Raw genomic sequence first — 27,880 nt, forward strand, 5'->3', positions numbered from 1 at the left:
TCTGCAGTGATCTTGGAGCCCAGAAAAATAGTCAGCCACTGTTGCCTCTGTTTCCCCATCTATTTGCCATGAAGTGATGGGACCAGATGCCATGATCTTCGTTTTCTGAATGTTGAGCTTTAAGCCAACTTTTTCACTCTCCTCTTTCACTTTCCTCAAGAGGCTCTTTAGTTCTTCTTCACTTTCTGCCATAAGGGTGGTGTCATCTGGAGTCAAAAGTGTCACCCCAAAATTCATGCCTAGCAGAACCTCAGCATGGGATCTTATTTGGAAACAGAATTTTTGCAGATGTAAACAAGGTAAAATCATACTATCTTTCGTTGGGCCTTCAGTCCGATAACTGGTGCCCTCATAACAAGAGGAAAGAGACAGAGAGACACCCAGATATGGGGATGTAGGAAGTGTGAAGATGAAGGCACAATCTGCAGTGATGTATCCGCAAGCCAAGGACAGGACTGCTGGCAGTCACCAGAAGCTACGAGAAAGGCATGGAGTCAACTCTCCCTCAAAGCCTCCAGGAATACCCAAGCTTTCCGTTAGGTAGGAAGTTAGGCATGAGCAACCAGGAGAGTCCTAGACAAAAAGATGCAGGTTGATCTCTAAACCCCATCCCAGACACATCCAGGAGGGCTCACAGATATACTACAAAAATAACCACAGAGACTTTCCAACTCCTGCACAGTTGCCCTCTGCACACAGTGGATACAAACTAACCTCGGGGGCTTCCTCAAGCAACCTTAGACATCTAGGAGCCTATTAAGGATTCATAAATATTCTACATATGCATATGTCTGACTATAACAGACTGAATTATGGAAAGACATGTGCAACAAAGCCTGGTGTTACATAAGTTGCAGCTGTCAGTCAGCCTTGAGTATATGCCCGTTTGCATTTCCTTTCTTTATTGGTGGTAAATACAAGCCCCATTTTGCACCAAAAGGAGGAAGAGATGGGAAGTATAAAAAGGGGAAGTCAAGAGGGATCGTTACAATTCCTATGACTTGGGAGTGTCTGTTTAATAAAAGATCTGTCTGCCTGAGCTGTAATTTGTCTGCTGTTTTAAACTCTTTAGTCCATTGTTCCGAATCTTTGTAGGAATGAGACAATAACTGAGGGAGAGAAATAAACTAAGCTGGCAATGCCAAGACCCTGACTTCAGACTTCTGGCACTTCTTGATCTGTGACAGGAAAAATTTCTGCTGTTTTAAACCAGCAGGTCTCTAGTGGTTTGTTAAGGAAACTCTAAGAAACTAATACAGAGACCGTACATTTTAGTGGCTTAGAGCTCTGGCGTTGGACACAAGTTATTATACCTAACCTATTTGAAACTCAATGTTCATATCTGTAACATGATAGGCTGTATCCACCTCATGACATCTGACAATTAAGAGAACAAATATATCTGAAGTGTTGAGCACCTAGGCTGGTCTGTGCTAAGAATGGAATAAATCATCACTGTGATGACGCTACGCTGGTTTTGATACTACTGCTGTTGCAGTAATGGTGAGGATTGAAAGGAAAAAAGGATACAAAGCTATGTGTGCATATAGGTATAGTTAATAAGATAAATACAACATTAAAATATATGATGCATGTGCATGTGTGTATTCAACACATGTATCAGGTCAGTTCAGCTGCTCAGTCGTGTCCAACTCTTTGCGACCCCATGAATCGCAGCACACCAGGCCTCCCTGTCCATCACCATCTCCCGGAGTTCACTCAGACTCACGTCCATCGAGTCAGTGATGCCATCCAGCCATCTCATCCTCGGTCGTCCCGTTCTCCTCCTGCCCCCAATCCCTCCCAGCATCAGAGTCTTTTCCAATGAGTCAACTCTTCGCATGAGGTGGCCAAAGTACTGGAGCTTCAGCTTTAGCATCATTCCTTCCTAAGAAATCCCAGGGCTGATCTTCTTCAGAATGGACTGGTTGGGTCTCCTTGCAGTCCAAGGGACTCTCAAGAGTCTTCTCCAACACCACACTTCAAAAGCATCAATTCTTCAGCGCTCAGCCTTCTTCACAGTCCAACTCTCACATCCATACATGACCACAGGAAAAACCACAGCCTTGACTAGAAGGACCTTAGTCGGCAAAGTAATGTCTCTGCTTTTGAATATACTATCAAGGTTGAGCATAACTTTCCTTCCAAGGAGTAAGCGTCTTTTAATTTCATGGCTACAGTCACCATCTGCAGTGATTTTGGAGCCCCAAAATGATAAAGTCAGCCACTGTTTCCACTGTTTCCCCATCTATTTCCCATGAAGTGATGGGACCGGATGCCATGATCTTCGTTTTCTGAATGTTGAGCTTTAAGCCAACTTTTTCACTCTCCTCTTTCACTTTCATCAAGAGGCTTTTTAGCTTAGTGCCCAACACATGTATATCACCCCATATAATGTAAGCTTTAAATAATTAAGTGAAGAAACCCTTCCCTCTTATGACAGGGACTTGAGGGCTTACAAAATACCAGTATGCCCTCTAGTTCCCAATTCCACTGGCCGGGTGGACCATGTGAATCTGGCTAGTAACGTGTGTGCAGAAGGACCACCCACATTTTATGACATTTTGCATGAATGGCAAATGTGCACATTAAAATCTGCCATGTGTTAAGCCACGGTGATTTCAAGGTCTATTGCACCGCCTGCCGCTGCTGCTGCTGCTGCTGCTGCGTCGCTTCAGTCGTGTCCGACTCTGTGCAAGCCCATAGACGGCAGCCCATCAGGCTCCCCCGTCCCTGGGATTCTCCAGGCAAGAACACTGGAGTGGGTTGCCATTTCCTCCTCCAATGCATGAAAGTGAAAAGTGAAAGTGAAGTCGCTCAGTCGTGTCCGACTCTTAGAAACCCTATGGACTGCAGCCTAGCAGGCTCTTCCATCCATGGGATTCTCCAGGCAAGAGTACTGGATTGCATCACCTGGCATTAATTAATTCATCTCTTAACACACGCCTAATCAACAGACCTCTCTTTCACCTGTCTTATGTTCCTCCTTGCCCCACCCCATTACAGACAGTTGGGAAAAGGAAAGCAAAGAATGTTTCATTGTGCTATACTGGGAGGGCTATTAGGCCCAGAATTTTATGCAAAGGACAACTTGAATCTGAAACAAGCAGATGCGGTGACTACAGACCAGATTGCTCAAATTAAAAGACAATGAGCCATAGCCAAAGAACAGCTTCTGAAGTTATAGGTAAACTCGGTGGCCAGTATCCTGGAGAATCGACCACCTCTACTCCAAAGAGAGATGTCCATTCTCACCTACTCATTTTGTTTTCTTTAAAAGCTCTGGATAGGAAAAAAAAAAAACTCTCAATAATGTTAATGGAGAGATAGTTGGTTTGGTGGATTCCATTAAGTTCATTAAGTTACTGCAATCAAAATTCTTGCAACCTAAATAGTATGATTAAACAAGCCACGGTAGTAAAGCAAGAAGTGGCCAATAAGAGTATTTATTTTAATTCAGCCTAACTATCCAGGAATTGAAGAATTGAAAGGAAGACAAAAATGATTCATCTTTTTTGGGTCTATCACTTAACATGTGTAAAGTCTGAAAATACTAAGATTGGCAAGAGCACTGGGAACAACGCTCCATGCATGTTTGGGTGGAAGCTCTGCAAACCAACACAAGTTTGCCAGAGAATCGTGTGGAAATTCATGAGGCAATCCTTAATAATAAACGTTCCTTTTTGACTCAGCAACCCCACTTCTAGGAAATCACTGGCAAATATTTATAAGATTGTTGTTTTGTTTTAGTCACTAAGTTATGGCTGACTCTTTGCAAACCCATGGACTATAGCCTGCCAGACTCCTCTGTCCATGGGTTTCCCAGGCTGGAGTGGTCTCTTCACAAATGCTTATAACAGTGTATGAAAGAAAAACTATGAACTAAAACGTCAAATGGCTGGTGACTCACTGGATATATTACCATACATATGGTAAAACACCATGGAAAATTGCCTGCCAGGCTCCTCTGTCCATGGGCTTTCCAAGTCAAGAATACTGGAGTGAGTTGCCATTTCCTTCTCCAGGGAATCTTCCCGACCAAGGGATCAACCCCATGTCTCCTGTATTATAATGAAATACTATACAACAATTTAAAGATGGTGATTTTAAAAATACTAAGTAGCACTGAAATAAATTCATAAAGAATTTCTGAATGAAAAAGTTACCAAATGGTATATACAATAATCTCTTTAAAAATAAAAAGATATAAACATGATTAGGAAAAAAATTAGGAAAGATTATATAACAAAACATTAGAAATTATTGAGTCCTAGAACTTCCCTCATAGCTCAGGTGGTAAAGAATCCGCCTGCAATGCAAGAGACCCAGGTTCAATTCCTGGGTTGGGAAGATCCCCTGGAGAAGGAAATGGCAACCCACCCCAGTATTCTGGCCTGGAAAATCCCATGGACCGAGGAGCCTGGTGGGCTACAATCCATGGGGTCTCAAGAGTTGGACATGACAGTAACTAAATCACCACCACTGAGTCCCAGGATTACCAGATGATTTTAAACTTTGGTTTATTTTGATTCACTATTGAAATTTTTGGAAATATACGAAGAAAAGGAAGATTTTTATATAGCACCAAGCTTGAATGCTAATATAAATTATGACTCTGGGTGACAACAATGTGTTGGTATAGGTTCACTGATAAGGAGAGATAAGAAAGCCCTCCTCAGCGATCAATGCAAAGAAATAGAGGAAAACAATAGAACGGGAAAGACTAGAGATCTCTTCAAGAAAATTAGAGATACCAAGGGAACATTTCATGCAAAGATGGGCTCAATAAAGGACAGAAAGGGTACGCGCCTAACAGAAGCAGAAGATATTATGAAGAGGTGGCAAGAATACACAGAACTGTACAAAAAGATCTTCATGACCCAGATAATCACGATGGTGTGATCACTCACCTAGAGCCAGAAATCCTGGAATGTGAAGTCAAGTGGGCCTTAGAAAACATCACTATGAACAAAGTTAGTGGAGGTGACGGAATTCCAGTTGAGCTGTTTCAAATCCTCAAAGATGATGCTGTAAAAGTGCTGCACTCAATATGCCAGCAAATCTGGAAAACTCAACAGTGGCCACAGGACTGGAAAAACTCAGTTTTCATTCCAATCCCAAAGAAAGGCAATGCCAAAGAATGCTCAAACTACTGCACAATTGCACTCATCTCACACACTAGCAAAGTAATGCTCAAAATTCTCCAAGCCAGGCTTCAGCAATACGTGAACCGTGAGCTTCCAGATGTTCAAGCTGGTTTTAGAAAAGGCAGAGGAACCAGAGATCAAATTGCCAACATCCGCTGGATCATGGAAAAAGCAAGAGAGTTCCAGAAAAACATCTATTTCTGCTTTATTGACTATGCCAAAGCCTTTGACTGTATGGATCACAATAAACTGTGGAAAATTCTGAAAGAGATGAAAATACCAGACCACCTGACCTGTCTCTTGAGAACCTGTATGCAACTCAGGAAGCAATAGTTAGAACTGGACATGGAACACAGACTGGTTCCAAATAGGAAAAGGAGTACGTCAAGGCTGTATATTGTCACCCTGCTTATTTAACTTCTATGCAGAGTACATCATGAGAAATGCTGGTCTGGAAGAAGCACAAGCTGGAATCAAGATTGCCAGGAGAAATATCAATAACCTCAGATATGCAGATGACACCACCCTTATGGCAGAAAGTGAAGAGGAACTAAAAAGCCTCTTGATGAAAGTGAAAGAGGAGAGCGAAAAAGTTGGCTTAAAGCTCAACATTCAGAAAACGAAGATCATGGCATCCGGTCCCATCAATTCATGGGAAATAGATGGGGAAACAGTGGAAGCAGTGTCAGACTTTATTTTTGGGGGCTCCAAAATCACTGCAGATGGTGATTGCAGCCATGAAATTAAAAGACACTGCTTTGAAGGAAAGTTATGACCAACCTAGATAGCCCATTGAAAAGCAGAGACATTATTTTGCCAACAAAGGTCCATCTAGTCAAGTCTATGGTTTTTCCAGTGGTCATGTATGGATGTGAAAGTTGGACTGTGAAGAAGGCTGAGCACCGAAGAATTGATGCTTTTGAACTGTGGTGTTGGAGAAGACTCTTGAGAGTCCCTTGGACTGCAAGGAGATCCAACCAGTCCATCCTAGAGGAGATCAGTCCTGGGTGTTCATTGAAAGGACTGATGCTGAAGCTGAAACTCCAATCCTTTGGCTATTTCATGTGAAGAGTTGACTCTTTGGAAAAGACTCTGATGCTGGTAGGGATTGGGGGCAGGAGGAGAAGGGGACGACTGAGGATGAGACTCCTGAATGGCATCACAGACTCAATGGACATGAGTCTGAGTAACCTCCAGCAGTTGGCAATGGACAGAGAGGCTTGGCATGCTGTGGTCCATGGGGTCACAAAGAGTTGGACACAACTGAAAGACTGAACTGAGACAAAAATTATTAGATATAAAGGGAATCACTACAAAAAACAAAAGACACTGAGATACATGAAGATAACATCGTTAACATTTTTCACAATATTTTAAAGTTTTTAATACCCATAGTATATGAGACTGAGAATGGAGAAGGCAATGGCAACCCGCTCCAGTACTCTTGCCTGGAAAATCCCATGGCCAAAGGAACCTTGTAGGCTACAGTCCATGGGGTCGCAAAGAGTTGGACATGACTGAGCGACTTGACTTTCACTTTTCACTTTCATGCATTGGAGGAGGAAATGGCAACCCACTCCAGTGTTCTTGCCTGGAGAATCCCAGGGACGGGGGAGCCTGGTGGGCTGCCGTCTATGGGGTCGCACAGAGTTGGAGACGACTGAAGTGACATAGCATCAGCAGCAGCATAAGACTAAGAAAGCATCTATCTTTACAGAATGACCTTTTAATTGTGCATATTTCTTATCATACATTCTAAGGAAATAGGCAGAAGAAAATGTACCTGAATATTAACCATGGTTGACTTTGGGAAGTAAGTCCAATGTCTTCTGCCAGTTATGACAACTGGCTTTTATAGCTCTGGTTTCTAAACTTGGGACCTTTACATTAACAAGCATGATTAATCTGTTATCAGTCAACTATCATCATCCTTGTCATCAGAAAGCCCTTATGAAGCACCTTCACTTTACATGGGGATGGACTAGACACAGAAGACTCACTACACAACCAAGGCCTACACTCACTTCACTGGAATGAAACAGCACAAATAAGCTGATAGGAAAGTTGGAGCAGGAAGACAGCATCAGGCTTCACAACAACGTAGAAGAGGAAAGAGAAATTCAGGATGCAGAAAGAGAGAGTGAGGCTCCAGGAACCAGAGTTTGAAGGCTAATGGAGGATATATTTATAAAGACATGAGGCAATGAGATGGAGAGAAGATAAGAGGTCAAGAAAGGCTGATGAAGGGCAGTCACTGAGATTTCCACATTTGTTCTTGGTGTGAGGTTAAGCACACTGAAAGGAGAATGCAGCAGGGAGGATAGCAAGCCATTGAGAGTAAATAATTCTCAAGTAATCCTGAAAGTCAAAGGCAGAGATCATAGAGAAGATTTACACACACATATGCACACCCCCCCCAAATGAGCTCTATAAGTCAGTATCATTCAAATGAATTATTTTCATAAATTGTGTTTTTCTAAGTGTGTGCAAAAATTCTTGAAATAGGTTAAGCAAATTACCGTCCCTTGCTATCTTTTGAAAATGTTCCTTGAAAGGCTAACCCCCTTCTGTAATAAAAGGATTTGCAATGCATAAAACACAAGACAATAGAGAAATCATTCAAAACCCTGCTCAGACCTTTCTTACAGCTCTGACCAACAGAAGCCATGCCATACTGACTCCTAGAGGGCTAACGAGATGAGAAAAAAAGGAGGGTCCATGCCACTGCTGCATAATTGAGGAAGGAAGCTTGGCCAGTGCAATGAGCTAGGAGAAGGGAAAGGAAGTGAGACAGAGGCTGTCCTGCTGTACTACCCTTGAAAAGCGTCAGTGCTCCCAACTGCCTCTCCCAGAGCCACCTGCACTTTTCAACTGTATAGGAAGGGACTGTCCACCACCCAGAGCAGCCATTCAGATGAAGTGCCCGACCCTATGACTTTCTGTTTGGTGCAGACATTTGAAACATTTGAAACTTTTTATTTTATATTGGAGTACAGCTGATGAACAACACTGTGATAGTTTCAGGTGGACAGCAAAGGCACTCAGCCATGTGTGCACATGTGGCATGCATCCATTCTCCCCCACATGCCCCTTCCAGCCATCCTGCCACATAATATTGAGCAGAGTTCCATGTGCTATATGGTAGGTCCTTATTGGTTATCCATTTTAAGTATAGCAGTGTGTACATGTCTATCCCAAACTGCCTAACTATCCCTTCTGCCTATCCTTCCCCACTGGAAACCTTAAGTTTGTTCTTTAAGTCTGTAAGTCTGTTGAAACCTGTCTTGTTTTCTCCCTTCCCCATTCAGGGTCTCCCAGAACTCATCGTCATCTCCGCTGGTTGACTCCTTTGAGATGCCTTTGAGAATCTCCCAAAGTGAATTTCTGACTTCCACACAGCTTATATTTTAATTCAAAACATCCCAAACATGTTCTCCACATTTGGGGAAAAGTCATTTACTGTGTCTGCATACAGTAGTAGTAGTGTTAAGTCACTCAGTCATGTCAGACTCAGAGACCCCATGGACTGTAGCCCACCAGCCTCCCCTGCCCATGGAATTCTCTAGACAAGAATACTGGAGTAGGTTGCCATTCCCTTCACCAGGGGATCCCTACCCAGGGATCGAACCTGGGCCTCTTGCTTTGCAGGTAGATTATTTACCACGGCAGCACCCAACAGTAGTATTAGGCAAAAAGAAATATTTTCCTTATAGACTGATCAACCGAGGCAAGTGTTGGACAACTGTAGAGGACTTAATGGTTTATGAAATAATTTCATACACATGATTCTTTCATCCTTCAAGTCACTATTCTTCCTAACCCTTCAAGAGCCCCCAGTTCCCAACCCCAGCTTTAAATACTTCAGTGATTTTCTATTTTTCTGTATAAAGACCCAAATCTTTATCACGGTGTCTAACCTCTACCTCTAACTTTTAATTCACAGCACCCTACCTCACTGTCCTCTGTACTTCGGCCACACAGACCTTCTATCAACTCCTCAAACAGGCTATATTACTTCTGCACGTATTTTTCTGTGTTAAATGCTCTTTTCCATCCTCACATTTTGCCAGTCAATTCTCAACCTGCCTTGGTTTTCAGTTCCACTGTCTTATCCTCGGGGACAACTGACATCTGCATGTGTATTCAGTCATGTCTGACTCTTTGCAACCCTTTGGATTATACCCTGCCAGGCTCCTCTGTCCACTGGGATTTTTCAGGTAAGAACACTGGAGTGGGTTGCCATTTCCTCTTCCAGGGGATCTTCCTGACCCAGGGACAGAACCCATGTCTCCTGTATCTCCGGCATTGCAGCTGGATCCTTCACCCACTGAGCCGTCAGGGATGCCTTTCCCAACTTCCTGATCAAGTCAAGTCACTTCACAGCTCTGCATACCTTCCTTTTTCAGCACTCAATGCAATTATAATTATACATTGGTTTATATCACTATTTGATCACCTTTGTCTCCACCAATAGACTATAAGTTCTATAAGGAGCAATACTTAGGACATCGATTTTTTTCTCATTAGTGTATTCTATAGTACTAGTTCAGTTCATGACACATGTATTCTACAATACTTAATAAATAAATGAATGCATAACAATCTGTATGTGGAGGGACGTTATCATATTATACATCTACATTTGAGAAATGTAAAAGTGGAGTCTCAGATTTTAAAGGATTTGCTCAAGAAGCACAGACAAAGGTATTTGACTTCTGACTTTAGGACCTTTTACTAGAAATGAATCGTTTCAAGGACTGGAAAGCACTGCCTGGCATATCGTAGGTGACTGGTGCAGACTTTTAAGTGAAGAAATGAAAATAAAAATGAAAGTAGCAAAGAATAAATGATGAATTTCAACATGGTTTTCATAGTGAATAGTCTTGGCCATAACATTGGGCAGGTTGCATCACTTTTGTAGGCTTCAGCTGAAATTTAAACTCGGTGACTTTATACTCTGTAAATCTGAGATGCTGTGCTTCCAAACTCCTCATACCTTGGGATTCTATCTCACAGCAGGTACCTACATATGGTGGCTGAGTTACTTAGCAGCCCAGATTTGACTTTATGTTTTGGATCATTTTTAATGTATTCAGAGAGCAATTATCCCTATGCAACAAGAGGCAAATGCAGGCGCAAAAACATCAAGGATAACATATGGGAGCTATAGAAACAATAGAAAGTTATTGCAGGCTGTTAAGCACAGCAGATGGAGGAGCATCATTATAACCTTGACAGTTGACCCTGGAACTTCCAGATATATTATACAGTTACATGCAAGGAAGCAAAGAACATCTGGCCCCAAAAATATCATTGAATGTTCTTTTGGCATTGTTCAATGACTCAGAAACTAATAAAAGGGAATCATGAGTGGTCTCAGTCATCCAGCCAAGAATTAGGTAGAAACTATAAGGGAAAAGGCATCTTCTTTTTCTAACAAATTTGGGGATTTTCCATCTAACTAGTCATACATATGTGTTCTTATCCTGACTGTCTCCTAACCAAATTCCCCCTGAAGGTGCTCAAAAATCGAGAGGTAGCTTGCCTTTCCAGATTCATCTCTCACCCACTCCCTGACCTAAGCCCATACTCTGGCCTCATCATGCAGTTTTCTCATGGCCCCCTGAGAAACCCATGGCTCCTTCAAGTCCAGCTCAAATGTCATTTCCTCTTTGAAGCCTTCCACTATGCTCCCAGGCAGAGCTCAGTGCCTCTAAGTTCCCAGGTGATAGCACTGACAACCATCTGATTTACGTTATGATTACTTGTCTGTCTGCCTCTGTCTCTTTCTCCAGCCCTAACCACCCCACTAGCCTGTACGACTCTTGAAGATAGTGTCTATGTTTGATTCATAACAATATACCTCAAGAACATAATTGCATGTCTGATATTTACGAAGACTACTGCGTTAAATACTAGGTGGCAACTAATCAATAGATGAATTAATGCACTCAAAGACGGAATTCTATTACAGCAACCCACATAATAATGTTTATTTTATCAGGGAATTTTTAGTGACCTCACTTTAACCCCAAAGAACTAACTCCAATGCTAAGAAGTTCAAGCACACCAATACACCAACAATGGAATTTTCAGAAGAGGTACTGTATTATTTACTTCCTATCTTTCAGTTAAAATTATGAAATTCTTTCTATGTCAGGCACAGAACTAGAGTTTTGCATGCATTATCTCATTTAATTTTCAAATAATCCTAAGAGGTATTATTACTAGTCTCATTTTCAAACAGGATAGTTTGACATATAAGTAGATAAATTACTTTCCTCAAGACCCAGGGTTAGTAAGTGACAGGGCTGGGCCTGAATTCAAATCTGAAAACCTGTACCTAAGGCTGAAACATGAGCTCCTTGCCACTGTGTGTTCTCCATGCAGTTAGGACCACCCCTAGTATCTGAACTGATTAATCATAATCTTTAATGTTTTTCTTCACCTCTTATTACTTTCAAGTTACTTAATTTTACTCACATAGAAACTTTCACCTAGATATTTTATAATCCTCCCTGATAGATCCCTACTTCCTTTACAAAGTTATTATCAGTATTTAAGGACTCATTTCATCCCTCAATTTTAGAGTAAGAAAACAGACACAGAGAAGTTAAGAAACTCGACCAAAGTCACACAGCTACTAGGAATGAGAGTCCAGAGTGGACCCAAGCTATTTGACTCCGGCACCCATGTGCTAGCATCTACTTCCTTAGGGCATCCGTGCATCAGTCTGGAAGTCCACTGGACAGAGTGTCTGGGACTATTACCTACCCAGGCAATTCCTTAGCCAGCTCAATTACAGCCACCAAAATCACACAGGAATACAAATGACTTCTTTTCAAAGAAAACAGAATCCATGTGTTTTCTTACATATGAAATGGAGCCCAAAATCTCTGCCAAGCTGTGATTTTACCTCATCTGCTTCCATTAGGTGGTCTCGGTTCTGCTTTCATCACTAATTGGCATTGTACTGCGTTAGACTTAACTTATTCCTTTTAGACGGAGAAGGAAATGGCACCCCACTCCAGTACTCTTGCCTGGAAAATTCCATAGATGGAGGAGCCTGGTGGGCTGCAGTCCATGGGGTCACAAAGAGTCGGACACAACTGAGCGACTTCACTTTCTTTCTATAGTTCCTTTTGGAGAAGGAAATGTAGACCCACTCCAGTGTTCTTGCCTGGAGAATCCCATGGACGGAGAGGCCTGGTGAGCTGCTGTCTTGGGGTTGCAAAGAGTCGGACATGACTAAGCAACTAACACACACACACACACACACACACACACACACACATTCCTTTTAGAAAAACACAGGTCAGTAATCTCAAACTCATAGTCACTTGCCTGGTTGGTCAGATTGTTTTCTCATTTCCAGGAGATCACTGTCCTCTATCTATGATTATCTTGATAAAGTAGTAATAACCTCCACATAAGATCTTGATACAGTAATAACCACTAGCATTTACTGAGCCTATCATATGTCAGACACTGCTTAACTCGTTCACTCAGATCCTTCATTCATATAATCCTTTTGTTAGACCTAGGATGCTGAGAACCATACCCGAGGGCACATGGCTGGATCCCAGCTCCAACTCCACCACTCAGCCTGTTCTTAGCCTCTGCTGCCAATATTCTGGTCCCTTTCTGTCATATAAAGAAATTTATCCAGACAGAATTTTTTTTAAAAAGTAAACAGTACCTGATAAGACCCAGCTCTTCTCCATTCAGATCTACCATTTTCAAGAGCACCATTTCCTTGTCTGTATTTGAAGAATACCTAGTCAGCAAAATAAACGCACTTAGTGAGTTCTAGGCTAGAGCCTGGCCCTTGTGTATGACAAAGCAGAAGCTGACACAAAAAACAAAATGACTCTCAGTAAGCAAGGTTCCCTGGCACCTGTAATCGTACAAACTGCATCCAGGGTCTTATTTCTTAGCTAAAGAAATGTTTGCAAATGTGACCAAAGTTAGGGGCATAGGTCAGCTAACTGGAGATGAAATATACATTTTTGAAATATTATAGGGCATATATTATTTCTCATGGAAAGGATTAGTTTTTGAAATTTCTACTCATATCAAATTTTAGTGAAATCTCTTAAAAATAGCAGGGAATGTGCAAAATCAAAAGCATGCCTGACCTACAACTTAAAGTGTTCTTTTATGTCTTTTGAAGGGAAATCAGAGTGTATTTTCTAAAAATCAACTCCTTTGAAATTTATCAAAAAATATGTAGACAAATGTAAAATATCAGGTTGGACTGAGATATTATTTTATTCTGCCATAGTAACCAAGTACTTCTCTTCTGTCAAAAACCCAGTTTATCACATTAAAAAATTTTTTAAATAATGGCCTTCCTTAAGTTGTCCCATTCAATTATGCCAGTTTTATGGGTTGCTCTTCATGCCAACTTCTTTATTCTTTTACCTTATCTATCTTGCTACATTCCCCTGGACTAAAATGATTTCTTCTGAATAACGTAATAAAACGAGCTATTCATTAATTGAACAAATATGTTATGCATATTTTTATATTTTACAGATGAGAAGCTGAGAGCCAATAAATTAAGGTTTAAGTAAATCAATAAAGGTCACACAACTACAAAGTGATAAAGACAAGACCACAGGTGCACCTGATTTGAAAGCCTACAGTCCTTCAAACGTTCACATCCAATTCCCACAGCCAGCAAAGTGGGAAGATGTGTACACAGGTTTTTCTGTGCTTCTACAGTCTCATTTCTGGTTGTCTTAGATTATAGACATGCTTTTAAATTATTTCAGCTTTAATACTCTTTCAGCCTTCACTATATCCATCAACTAACAACCCTGTTCTTAAATTTTGTTGATAGTTCCTAAAGGAAAGCACATGCATTTCATTCCGATAACTGGTCCCCTCACCTTGCTCTCTCTGACTGTGGATTCCAAAGGTAAGAAGTAGGACTTCGGTTGATCTGTGCACCATCCACAGTCCCTTTATTGATAAAGATTTTGCCTGGTTTCATATTTGTGTGTGCTATCTCAATGCTCTATGGGTTAAAAAAGAAAAAAGTTGTAAAGTTAGAAATCCTAGTGGGCATAAGAACTTAGTTGATATAAATAGAAGAGCCCTGTGGACAATTTCTTTCGTCTCCAACTTATCCCTACTATGGGATGAAAGCTGGAGAGCCACAGGGCTGGTGTCATTCTGGGCTGGTATCCAAGATCCTATAGGAACTCTCTGTATCATAAGAGACCTTTCCTAAGGTGCTGTAAGCAATGCTAAACAACAGTTGCCTCTAAGTCCCCTTGCCTACCTTCACAATGCCAGTGACCATGTACTCAAAAGTACGATTGCTAAATCCTTCACTGGCAATTACAAATGTTGTGTACTGGAAATATCCTGCTGGACCCGAGTGTGTATGAGTGCCACTCAGAATAACATTGTCTCTTCTGTACAGGGAGCCGTATTTATTCTGCAGCCTGCTCAGGACCTTGAAGAAAAAAAAGAACAATCAGAACTAAGAAGAGGAATAACACAGGTGCTTAGCCTGAGAAAAAGCTCTGATGAGGCTAATCACTGCGTTGGACATCCCCGTCACGTGACCTTTCCCTCTGTGCTTGAGTTCATCATCTCAGTAACAACAACATCAAGAACAATTGCAACTGCTAACATTTTATAGATTCTTGACGTGTGCAAGCACAATGCTAGGTATTACATCATGCCATTTAAAAATCTTTATAACACCACCCAGAGGTAGGCGTTTTTAATCTTATCTTTTAGCTAAGAACATTGATGCGTCCAGAAGTAAAATAAGTTGCCCAGTGATATAATAGATAGCAGAGTCAGAGTCTAGATCCACGCCTACCTGTAGACCTAGTGCTCTCACCAGTTCGTTGTCCAGACACTGTTTTAAGCACTAGGGATATATGAGGTTCCTACCCTGAAAAAGTTTTCATTCTAGTGAGGGAAAGATAAATATGTAATATTATATTACAGAGTGATAAATGCTGAGAAAAAATATTGCTAGGTAAGGGAAAAGAACGTGATAGGCATTAGTGAGGAAAGATCTTTCCACAGATGTTACCTTTCATCGGAGGCTTAACCAAAGAGAGCAAGGTGGCCATGCAATACCAGAGTTGGGTGGGGCAGGCACCCTGGGAGCAGTGGACAGACAGGGAAAAAGCCTCTGTACTGTCTCATTTCCCACAATGAAGAACTCAGTGTTCCCAGACACAGACACTTACACTTACACTTATTGGTCTGGGAAGACCACCTGCTATGACCTGAGAACACCCCAGCAGCCCTGTGGGCAGGTCCATGGGGAAAGGAATCACCCTGCCATCATTAACTTGCTAGCCACTTGGTGAGCAACCATAAAAGGTGATCCTTCAGCCTCAGTCAAGCTTCAAACACCTGCAGCTGCAGCCAATATCTTGAGTCAAACCTCATGATAACAAAAGTAACGATAGTGACTGTGGCTCTAACACAAGTCAGACTCACCCAACCCAGCCATTCACCAAAATCCTGAGCAATAATACAAAATTTTGTTACTTTAAGCCACTGAGCTTTCTGATGACTTGCTGCACAGCAGGAGATACCTTAAAGAGTCAGTAAGTGTTCATTGAATTAGTCAATGAACATCCAAAGAAATAATAAATTAGGTCTTTGGAGGATATACACACATCAAGAAAACAACAGAAAATTAGTGATGTTGCCAAGTACCTATTTCTCTCTCTCTCTTTTTTTTTTTTTTTTTGGCTAAAATGATTCTTTTTATTGACATATAATTGACTTCAAAATACTGCATTACTGCCGAATACCTATTTCTATTTTTGCTTTAATCATCTGCAATAAAAAGTTTGGTATCACTTTGGTTTGTGAAAGATGTTTTGACTTTTTTGTGTCAAAAATTATTAAAGTGTTCCAGCAAAAGTGTCAATCCCAAAGCAACCTTCCTTGATGTAAGATACTATAACCTAATACCAGGGACAATGGTGAAAACTCATTTGTGTCAGAGCTGGCAACTACTGCTTATCTCATGCATTTAGTCCTGTTCGTGGGTGGCTACTATCAGAAGTAATGTGCTGAGAAGGAGTCTGAATCCAAATCTGGGCTTAGCAAAAAACAGTACTTTTGGGGTGGGGGTGGCATGTCATGGAGCATGTAGGATCTTAGTTCACTGACCAGGGATCAAACCCAAGCCCCCTGCAATGGGAGGACAGAACCTTAACCACTGGACCAGCAGGGAAGACCCCAAAGAGTGCCTTTTTTGATTAGCAGTGCTGTCCACTTTGAGTATGATATAGGCAATAGTATGCTGATTCCCTGAAAGATAAAAAGAAAACCCTTATTTGTATCATCTGCCAATTTCCATGGTGTAAATACTCTCACCATAGTGAATTTCAAGCTACCAAAAGTTTAACCACCAGTTCACAAAGTTTCTACATATTTAACAATCAACCCTCATGAGGTACAAGCCAGTTCCAGCACATCACGGGTACATAAGGAAACAGCAGCAACTGGTGTGTTACCTACTGAACCTACATAAACACATCCATTTAACTTCTTCTATTTTAGGTAAAGAGCTCCACCACCCTCATTCTAGTCATGTGGTCATTGAATCAGGAAGAGATATCACAAACCATCTAGTCTCCTTAACCTCTCCATGCCCCATATACTGATTGCTAGGTTTACCACATCCATGTAAGCAACCAAACAATACCAGGAAAATGTGGAAAGGAAATAGAAAGTAATTAGACCAACACTGGGCTTCCCTGGTGGCTCAGTGATAAAGAATCTACACCGCGGGCCAATGCAGGAGACACAGCTTTAACCCCTGATCTGGGAAGATTCCCTGGAGAAGGAAATGGCAAACCGCTCCAGTATTCTTGCCAGGAGAACCCCATGGACAGTCCATGGAGGTTGCAAAGAGTAGGACAGAACGTAGTGGCTGAACAACAGTAAAGACCAACATTACAAGCCCACACTCTCCATCCCAGTGAGGTTCCATGTTCTTTCTGTTTGATTCTAATTCCAGCCCAACTCTTCATCACTCTTACATACTCTTTTACACAGTAACTATTACTGTGTAATACCAGAGTTGGGTGGGGCAAGCACCCTTCTTCATGAAGAAGAAATGTCTGTAGGGAGAAGGGGAAACCATCAATGAATGGACAACATGAAAGCTTAAGCAAAGTTTAAAAGCTGATGTTCTACACCGCTATACTTAAAATGGATAACCAAGAAAGACCTACCAGAAAGCACAGGGAGCTCTGTTCAATGTCATGTGGCAGCCTGGATGGGAGGAGAGTTTAGTAGAGAATGGAGAAGTATATATGTATGGCTGAGTCGCTCTGCTGTGCACCTGCAAGCTATCACAACGTTGTTAACTGGCTATACCACAATATAAAATAAAAATTTTATTAAAAATAGAAGCTGATAGTTTTACAATTCTGTAACCAAGACAAGAAGGTTGTGGAAAAGAAAGAACTGCCAGTCAACTTTAAAGCTCTAATGTCCCACCCATTTTTATTTCTAATGAACTGTAACAGGATTTTTAGAATTAAGTACATTCTATGCAGGAATCAAGCTCTTAAAAACATAGAAGTTATGAATCTTGAATTTTAAAATGAAAAGACTACAAACAGCTCACAGAAATCTTATCCTAAACTATAGTCTCTGAGATGAAGTCAGACATGTGAGACTTCTGGAAAAAAGAAAAAAAGACTCCATCATCTAATAACAATGCCTGCCAATAAGCATTATAAGTAGCATGTTTCCTACTTCATGAAAGGAGGGATATTTTTATCATAGACCTATAAAGTTATATTAATGTCTATAGCTCAATTGTCTGACTTCCGTTTCCATTCCATTTCCTATTGCTGACACTCTTGGAAACGTGACACAGAAAGAGCTAGAAAAGTCATTCTGTTTTCCTGTCCAGCATCACTGCTTGGAGATCTTTTCTTTAATCTTTTCTCCATGCTGAAAATGTTATCACTGTTAAAGGTGAGACTGAGAACCTGACTAAAACCAGGTGTCATAATAAACTTAATGGCACTAGTCTAGTTAAGAGTTATTTTTCACACTTTCCCCTTGGATTAACTTGGGATAAGTAAGTGGGTTCATTTCAAAGTCTTTCCTCTGGGTCTCAGATTGCAGGGGGAAGTAAAAATTGGAAGAGATGGTTAAATGGTGCCAACTATTGACTGGATAGTGGTCTCTAACCCAACACATTAAATCCCCATCCCCTCCATACTCTACCCCCAAAAGTAGAGTATGGAGAGACAGAGGTTTGAAGTCTTATTTCTACTTAATGACCCCACCATTTCCCAATCAGAACCACTTTTGATTCCTCAGAAAAACAGTATGGTGCTGTGGTAATGACCATACTCTCCAGCAGGAAGACGTCAGTGTTTGAATCCCACTTCTGATGGTTTCTAGCTCTGTACCCTTAGACAAGTTACTTGGTCCTCTGAAACTCAGTTTCCCAATCTGTCAAATGACATAATAATAATATATCCCTCATACAGTTTTTTGGAGGATTAAATGAACTAATATATATGGAGCACTTGGAACAATACCTGATTTATCACAGGACTATGTTAAGCATTAGTTCGTATGCCAACTCATCCCCAAATCACGTTACCATTTGACTTTCTAGCGCCGTATAGTCTCGCTGCTGTCCCACTGGCTCAAGACTTTTCTGCAGCATTACACAATACAGGGGGAATTGCCAGGAAAAGTGGAAATCCTTCCTGCAGTGCTAGTTTCCCTTTTCAGTTCTTTTAGCCTTCTAACACCTTGGGAAATCTCCCCATACCTTATCCCCTGTTTGAAATGCCTGGTGTGATTACTGTTTTCCCAACTAAACTCTCATCAGTAGAGCCTTGATGTTAACTTAAGGACTCTCCCAATGTGTGTCTTCACCTCTAGCTCTGGTCTGTTTCAACCCACCTCAAACATCACTGTCTGATTAATCATCCTAAAGCAGAACTGTGTTTGCATCACTCCCTTGCAAAAGTTTTCTAAGAATCTCCATCCCCCAGAATCATAAACAACCAACCATTTCAGAGACCTACAAATTATGACCAACGTATCTTCCAGGCATTTCTCCATTTGCATTTCTCCCTGTGTTTCTGTGTATATGATTTGTACATGTACAAATCAAGCTGTCCCCTTGATTTGATAGCTCTCTCCCCCAAATCAACCAATTCTACTCTTTCAGGGACTTCCCAGGTGGTCCAGGGCCTAAGATTCCATGTTCCCAATGCAGGGGGCCTGGGTTCAGTTCCTGATCAGGAAACTAGATCTCATGTGCTGCAAGTAAGACCCAGTACAGCCAAATAAATAAGTAACAACAAATATTAAATAAATAAACCTACCCAATCAAGTGTCATTTCTACTGCTCTTTTGAGTTACTCACTATAAGGGAGTTGCTCTGTCATGAGGATATGGACAGGGAGGAAATAGTCAGTAGCCACAAGACTGGATCATCCTGAAAGTGGATCTTTTAGCCTACTTGAACCTTCAGATGACTGCAGCCTCTGCCAACACCTTGACAGCCAACTACCCTAATTCAGAATCACCTAGCTAAGCCAGCTCTGAATTCCTCATCAACAGAATGGTGAGATAAAACAAGAGATGTTCATTAAGTCCCTATTTGGGAGGAGCTATTTATTACTCATGAATAGATAACTAAAATAAACCATTGTCCTTTATTCCAATAAATTAAAGTTATTTGCGTATTTCTGGTATAGTCCTTCCTCTAATCCCCCAACCAGGTAGTGAATTCATCAACATGGCTTATGATTCATTTAGCTGTGTGCCCCCCTGAAGTGACCAACAAAGTATCTTGCAAAAAGTCAATGCTCTCCAAGATAATAGAATGACCTCCTTTTAAGAATGTAGGCTCTGGTACCAGGCATATATATGCGTTCAGAATTCAGCTCTACCATTTGCTAACTGTGTGAACTTTGGAAAGTTACTCAACCTTCTCTAAGACTCAGTCTCTTTATCTATAAATTGGGGATAACAACAGATCCACCTCATAGTTGTGTTAAGTGCAGGGCTTGGAAAAGCACTGCATTCTCTGCTCAGCATGTTTCCACAGATGTGAGAGGCTCCCATCCTACTCCCCATAAGTGGGTGACACTGGAGACATGTTTTTAAGCTCTCGTGTCATCCCTCCTCTGGGCTCCTTCACACAGCCCTTTCACACAAGAGGAGCAAGTCTTATTTGGTGAGACTGATAGAACATGACACTGAATAGTGGATATTTGATGGATAATAGTGGATATTCTGAATGTTCCAGATGCTCCTCTTTCTCACATTTGTGAATATGTGAGAAGACACTGAGATTATACTTTCTTTCTGTGTCCTGATCCTTGGAGAAAATATAATTGGATCAGGGTCTAGAAATTGGCTGAGAGACAGACTTGGAAGTCCATCTGTCTGTCACTATTTCTCTCTTCCTCCTTTACCCCTTGCATCTTACAAGCTGCCTGCCCAGGACTCCCAGGTACCTTGCTGCTGAGCTCATCTTTCCCACAGTGGGGTAACATGATCTAAATTGGGGGGAAATCACAGGCCCTGCGATATTCTACAATACAGTTTAGAGATTAAGAGGGTTAATGTTGTATTCTTCTAAATTTTATTATGGACACTTTCAAATATGTACACATCAGAATAGTACAATGTGCCTTTCACCCAGCTTCAGCAATTTATGGCCAATTTCATCTTAGAGTTGCACTTGAATTCTCTTTCATTTCTTGCAACTATTTTCAATTGTCTAAAACCTTGAAGGAAGGGTTAGTAATTAATTGGCACTCTCAGACTTCTAAAAAGGAAGATTAAATGACAGTGTACAGGAAAGTAACATGGGACATAATAAGCTTGTGAAATATATTGGCATTAATAATGATGACAAGCCATCAGCAGTATGGAAAGCAAGTTCCAACCAAGCTGACTCACAATGGAATAATAAGGCTCATCCTCCTCACTTGATTATCAGCTGGATTGTCAAGAGCTTATAATCCTGAGGGTAGTGGAAATTCACTGGGTGAGAAACCCAGGAGAGCTTAGTTACTTAGTTAAATTCACCTGCAGGCTTTGCCTTTAAACCACGGCAACTCTTTCTCACCCCAATCACTTACCTCCAGCCTGAGTCGCTGGGATACCATGCCTATGTCGATGCTGACAAACACTATGCGATTGGACCCATCCGGCTCCGCCATGATGAACGCACGACTGTACAACCTCGTGAGGATGCCCCGTGCATACTGGCCAGTTTTGCTGAAGCCCATCTAAAGAGGAAGAGAGCATCAGACCACTCCTCACTTCTTCTCATTCCCCTGCTACCAGAAGCCAGGCACAACCCCACAAGAGACTACGTAGGCCAAGAAAAGCAATCCACTTGACACCATGGCTCTGAGTGAGACAGCATATGTGTTTTCAAGAGTAAAGCCAACATCACACACACACAAAAGTCTTTACTGTTCTGTGTAGATAGAGGCAAAGTAATGGCCGGGTTGGAAGAAGCTATTCGCTGGCCTGTGGACAAGGCAGGAGCTGGTGTGACTTGGGGATTGTGTTATAATGCTGGAGACCTTTCAGGGTTTTTCTGTTCTTTGAAACAGGATCTTTTCTCGAGCCTATGTAAGGTACTACAGAAGGAAATACTTCCTCAACTATCATCCTACATTTCCAGGAATACCCCGAAGACTGAAGGCCTCTTCACTTTGGTTTTCTGGTGTGTGGGGGGTTTTTTTTGTTGTTTTTTGTTTTTTCGTAAAGAAAATGGTTTCTTTAGGACACAGTTATCTTTACTGAGGGTACCTCACCCTGGCTTTTACAGTGTTGTCCCTCCCAACGTTGTAGCCCACCAAATACATCAATCTTAAACCCCTTCTCTCACCATGTCACAGAGCGCACCCATAAAAGCTGCACCCAGGTCTCCAGCATGGTCCCTCTACTGCTTGCTTATCCCTCATGCAAGTGCTCATTTACAGTTTACATTCCAGAGTCACTTTTCAGAAAGGACAGCTAGGAATAATTTCTAGAACCTAAAGATTATTTGGTTGGAGGGGGGAAAAAAATCCTATCAGGAAATCTCATGCTCTGATTCCCTAGGAAAGGGTAGCTAGAAGTGTGTGTCTAACATCACAGCCTGGAGGTTGCATGCCAGCAGCCCACAGGCCATCTCTGGCCCCGAAAAGGGTTTTACTTGGCTAACACAGTGTTGGCCCACACCAGATTTCCGGTTTTAACTAGAGTTGCTTACATTTTCCAACAGAGAGATTTAAATCCTCAGATTTTCAATCCAGGAACTTTTTCACTCTCTCTCTCTGTCTTTCAGTCATGTCCGACTCTGTGAGCTCATGGACTGTAGCCTGCCAGGCTCCTCTGTCCATGGAATTCTCCTGGCAAGAATACTAGAGTGGGTAGCCATTTCCTTCTCCAGGGTATCTTCTCAACCCAGGGATCAAACCCCAGTCTCCCACATTGCAGGCAGATTCTTAATCTGTGTGAGCCTCTAGGGAATCCCTGGCTTCTCTTTAAAAAACTGTAAAGTGAGGCAGCCCTAGTTTCACACTCTTACATGCCAATGATCAGCTAAAACCACTCAAACTTTCTAGTTGTACCCACTTTCTGTTGCCCCCCACACTTAGGATTTACTAGACATTTATCTTATATTGGCCTGCTTCAATCATTTAGGGTACCTGCCCATCCCCTGTAGTATCAGAGTTTGCCCACTCTGCCAATTTCATTCATAAAAAAGGGCCAGTTGAGTTTACAAGGGAGTTGTGCTTAAGTAAAAAATCCCTCTTCCTTATAGTACAATATTCAAAACGTTAGATAGCAGTGAAGTCAATACAAATGGAGATGATTAAGACATAACAATTAGGAATAAATGCAGGGTATTGAACAAATAAAATCATTTGTTTCACAGTCTCTTCAAGGATCCCATGATTTACCTACCAAATTGATATCTGATACTTGTCCTGTGCAGTCAGCTCGCCCAACACCAATATGGTAGCCACTGAAGTTCTGAAACAGGGTAGTCTTTGGGGTGCTGGGTGTTGGAGATACCTGGGTAGTTGTGGGGGCCCGGGAGGGTGTTGAGTTTTGAGGGGCTGCAGAGCCCTGGGTAGCTGGAGGGCTCTGCGTGGATGGAACACCTGAATCAAAAAAATAAGATATTTAAGAAATTTTAACCCATGCACTTGGCCTCAGTTAGGACACACAGATTCAGCTTCTTAAGGAAGAATCTCTGTATATTTTCTTACATTCAAGATACACTGTGAGAAACATCCTAGGAACTTGGTTTATATCATAATCCCAAGGAGGATCTTTTTCATGGCTCAGAAATGTTTCAGCCTAACAATAAAGGCCTCTGACAAAAGTCCTTCAACTTCTCCCTCAGGCTGTTCCTGTTAAACCTGTAGCCCTTCATTCACTCACCTGGCACTTCTACTCCAGCCAAACAAATCAGGCACCAGGTTCCTGGCACACAGTCTATTAAACCCGGCCTCTGGGTTCTAATATTCTCTCCATCCAGAGACCTTACTCCTCTCCGTTTTACCAGCCAATCTCCACTACATGTTAGAGTGGTTCATTTCCACCCCACCCAAATCCAGCTCAACTCCTTACCTCCAGGATGTAACCCCACTGTCTCTGCCCTGCTCTAGATGCTTTATGCTTAATGCAACCTAGATCTTTTATTCTTAAAAGGTCTTCTAGATCTTTAATTCTTAATGCCAACTTAAATTATTGTATTTAAGTCCCACCTTATGTTAGCTGCTCTCATATCACCATATAGATATGCACATTAATATATATACCCTATATTAACATCACACACACATCCCAATATAAGGGAAGCAAAATGGGATAGAGACTAAAAGGGCAGATGTCAGAAACAACTGGGGTTTGAAAATTAACTCTACCTTTATTAGCTGAATAAATGACTTAACCTATTTTACCTCAACTTTTTTCATCTATGAAGAAAAGTAACATAACTTTCTCATAACATGAATCATCTCCTACTTACTAGAGTTTATTGACAATTAATATCTTAATATATAGTCAAAATTTAGAACAATGGCTGATGGCTGACATATAGCTTCAGTTTTATTTACACATTTAGACATCTTATATATTTCATTTTGTCTGTTTCTACCTCAGACAACAGCCAGGGTTGGTCAAAGCAACACACGTCAGTGTTACATGCATCAGTGGTCAGAAAGTACTTAGGCAAAAGATTGACAGCAGACTTCTTCTGGGTTCCAGAATTCTGGAACTCAAGAAAGTTTAGAGATCACATCATCCAATCACCTCCATTTTACTTATAAAGAAACTGAAACCCAGAGAAATGATTTAACCAAGTTTCCATAGAAAGCATATGATGAATCAGGTGCCCAATCAGACCCTCCAACTCAGAATCAGCTGCTCTTTCATCCACATTCTAAGCGCAGTTAGAATCCATGCCTTCCTACCCCTAAGCCCAAGTATTCTACAAAACATCAAGTATTGCAAGGAAGGAAAATAGGCACCCTTGCTACTGCCTTACGGATATCAACATAGAAATGTGGTGCGGGCCAGTGCCAAATCTAGTCACATAGCCATGGGGCTTATTCTCCATCTCGGAGTTTCAGATGTCTAAAATGGTGCTAAGGCTAGCCCCTAGCTTTACGGGAGTTTTGTAGGAATTAAATGGGAAATTTACATAGAATGCTTACTATTTGCATCATAGAAGTTATTGTTTATTGAAGGATTGCTTCGCATCAACCACTATGGCAAGCATTCTAGGTAAATTTCTCATTTTATCTGCCTGAAGTGCAGGAGATTTGGGTTCGATCCCTGGGTTGGGAGATGCCTTGGAGAAGGCAATGACAGCTCACTCCAGTATTCTTGCTTAGAGAATCCCATGGACATAGGAGCCTGGTGGGCTAAAGTCCATGGGGTCACAAAGAGTCGGACACGACTGAGCAACTAAACACACCTGTACACTAAATGAAAATAGCGGCTAGTATTTTCACTATTACCTCTCTGAGCCTCAGACTCTAGATTCTCTAATTTTAAAACAGAAAACTAGGTTAAGTCCTATGGATTCTTTCATTTCTAGCAATAATACTCATTCTGTCCACTGCCAGAAAAGAGGATCTCTGTTTCTCTGGGTTTTCAGGGAATCTGAAATATGAAGACAGGTAGAGAACACACTGGAAAAGAGAAGAGGCCGCAAAAGAGAAAACTGAGCTGAAAAACACTGCCTGTTTCTCCACTGGGCCTGAGGACAGCCCTCTCTCCGCTCTCCCTGCCTTTTGTTGGAATGCATTTGCTTTATAACCTTGTGTTAGTTTCTACTATACAGCAAAGTGAATCAGCTGTATGTATACATGTATCCCCTCTTTTTTTGGATTTCCTGCCTATTTGGGTCACCACAGAGCACTGAGTAGAGTTTCCTGTGCTACACAGTAGGTTCTCATTAGTTATCTGTTTTATACACAGTAGTGTTTATATGTCAATTCCAATCTCTGCAATCTAGAAAAATGATAGAGATGAACTCGTTTGTAAAGCCCACCCTTTACTTTGGTCAAAGCATTCAATCCCCACCTGTCTTTTGTACTGTTGATTAGTTATTGTTGTTGTTCAGTCACCAACTCATGTCTGACTCTTTGCAACCCCATGGACTGCAGCATACGAGGCCTCCCTGTCCCTCACTATCTCCCGAAGTTTGCCCAGGTTCATGTCCATTGCATCAGTGATGCCATCCAGCCATCTCATCCTCTGATGCCCTCTTCTCCTCTGCGCTCAACCTTTCCCAGCATCAGGAACTTTTCCAACAAGTTGTCTGTGAGCATCAAATGATCAAAATACTGGAGCTTCAGCATCAGTTCTTCCAATGAGTATTTAGGGTTGATTTCCCTTAAGATTGACTGGTTTGATCTCCTTGTTGCCCAAGGAACCCTCAGGAGTCTTCTCCAGCACCACAGGTCAAAGTCATCAATTTTTTGGTGCTCTGCCTTCTTTATAGTCCAGCTTTCACAACCATATGTGACCATTGGGAAGACCAGAGCCTTGACTATATGGACATTTTTTGGCAGAGTAATGTCTCTGGTTTTCAACACACTGTCTGTCTGTCATAGCTTTCCTGCCGAGAAGCAATTGTCTCAGCAGGAAAATCTCAGCAGTTTTATTAGGTATATAACCTATCAAAGAAGAGGCACCATCAAAGGCCTATGGACCTGATTGCCTGTAAATGTAGCCTAGATAGTTTCCAAAATCTAAATTAGTTTCCAACGTTAAAAAAAAATTGGAAGGTATCTAAACTGCCTCCCCCATTTCTAGCTTTCATTGAAAACTCAGGAGAGTTGAGTCCATGTGACAACATGATAACAAACGGTCGGCACTCAGGAGGGCCCGTGGACCCTCTTCACCAGAAATACACCTGCCCCCACTGTGGGCCACCTCCCCTCATTTATGGAACTTGACTGACCTTCACAGCACTTGAGTTCAAGATCCCTTCTCTAAAGTTTCACAGACTAATTGACATTCAGCAGGTCTTTCCTTCTCCTTTTGCCCCCCAGGAGAAGATGATGCCAGAAAGAAGGCAAAGAGAAAAAGAAGAGGCTCAGGAATCACTGGGCCTTGAAGACTCCTAAGCTGTACTTAGATCAATGGAAAAGTGAAACAAATAAGTGCATGTCAGAACACCACACTGGCAATTTGGGAGCAAAGGTAAATTTGATAAAAATTGCTATCATTGCATGAAGAGCAACTGATGGAAAGGTTACATGACCATCCCTTGGTGCTTAAGTATACAGTGAACTGCCCTATTATCAGCAGACACTGTTTCTTGTCTTGGTGTTCCCCATAATGAAGAAATTTCCTACTGGCTAGGAATAGCATCGGAGAAGGCAATGGCAACCCACTCCAGTACTCTTGTCTGGAAAATCCCATGGACGGAGGAGCCTGGTAGGCTGCAGTCCATGGGGTCACTAAGAGTTGGACACGACTGAGAGGCTTCACTTTCACTTCTCACTTTCATGCATTGGAGAGGGAAGTGGCAACCCACTCCAGTGTTCTTGCCTGGAGAATCCCAAGGATGGCGGATGGAGAGGGCTGTCCTCAGGCCCATAGATGGGCTGCCGTCTATGGGGTTGCACAGAGTCGGACACAACTGGAGCGACTTAGCAGCAGCAGCAGCAGCAGCAATAGCATCTAAGAGTACTCACGATACTTGCCTGTGTGATTCTCAATGGTCCCACTGGTGATAAACAACAGACTGAGAAGAGCCACCGTGATCCCTGTCATCATCACAAGGAGGAAAATCAGGAATATTTCGAAGCTGGAAAAGGTGCGTTTGGCCATTTTTTCCGAGGAAAAGCAAGAGTCAGAAGGAGAACTGTGAAAGAGACAGGTAAAAAGAAAAACAAAATACACAGGTTTCAAGCTGCAAAGGCAAAGATATCTTAGCTCTTTCATAGAACAGATTGTACCAGGAATGCCACTAGGTCCATGTCCCATATCTCCCATGTCTTCATGGAAGACATGACCAATCAATTACAGCACTCTGCGATGAATTCACATGGGGTTTCCAAATGCTTTTCAGCACAGTGCTCATCTTGGAAGCCACCACCCGTCATCTGGCATTGACAATAAAGCTAAAACATATATGTACTCCTAGGATACATCATACTGCTTTCATTCACAGCAGTGGTACTCTCTGTATATTGCTCTAGGCTGAAGCATTTCTG

General features: G+C 41.7%; 1 protein-coding gene across 1 annotated transcript in view; it reads right to left on the minus strand.

Moving 5' to 3' along the window:
* Window positions 1-27,494, minus strand: part of ASAH2 (N-acylsphingosine amidohydrolase 2) — a 65,182-nt gene extending 37,688 nt beyond the window's left edge. Inside the window, exons 1-6 of the mRNA XM_052661089.1 lie at window positions 27,368-27,494; window positions 23,103-23,302; window positions 21,278-21,427; window positions 14,437-14,613; window positions 14,042-14,169; window positions 12,847-12,924 (exon numbers count right to left, since the gene is read on the minus strand). Coding sequence (XP_052517049.1) covers window positions 12,847-12,924; window positions 14,042-14,169; window positions 14,437-14,613; window positions 21,278-21,427; window positions 23,103-23,302; window positions 27,368-27,494 — 860 coding nt within the window. The remainder of the gene's footprint in view (window positions 1-12,846; window positions 12,925-14,041; window positions 14,170-14,436; window positions 14,614-21,277; window positions 21,428-23,102; window positions 23,303-27,367) is intronic.
* Window positions 27,495-27,880: the final 386 nt, after the last annotated feature.

Source organism: Budorcas taxicolor, chromosome 23 (genome assembly GCF_023091745.1).
Source record: "Budorcas taxicolor isolate Tak-1 chromosome 23, Takin1.1, whole genome shotgun sequence".
Lineage (NCBI taxonomy): Eukaryota > Metazoa > Chordata > Mammalia > Artiodactyla > Bovidae > Budorcas > Budorcas taxicolor.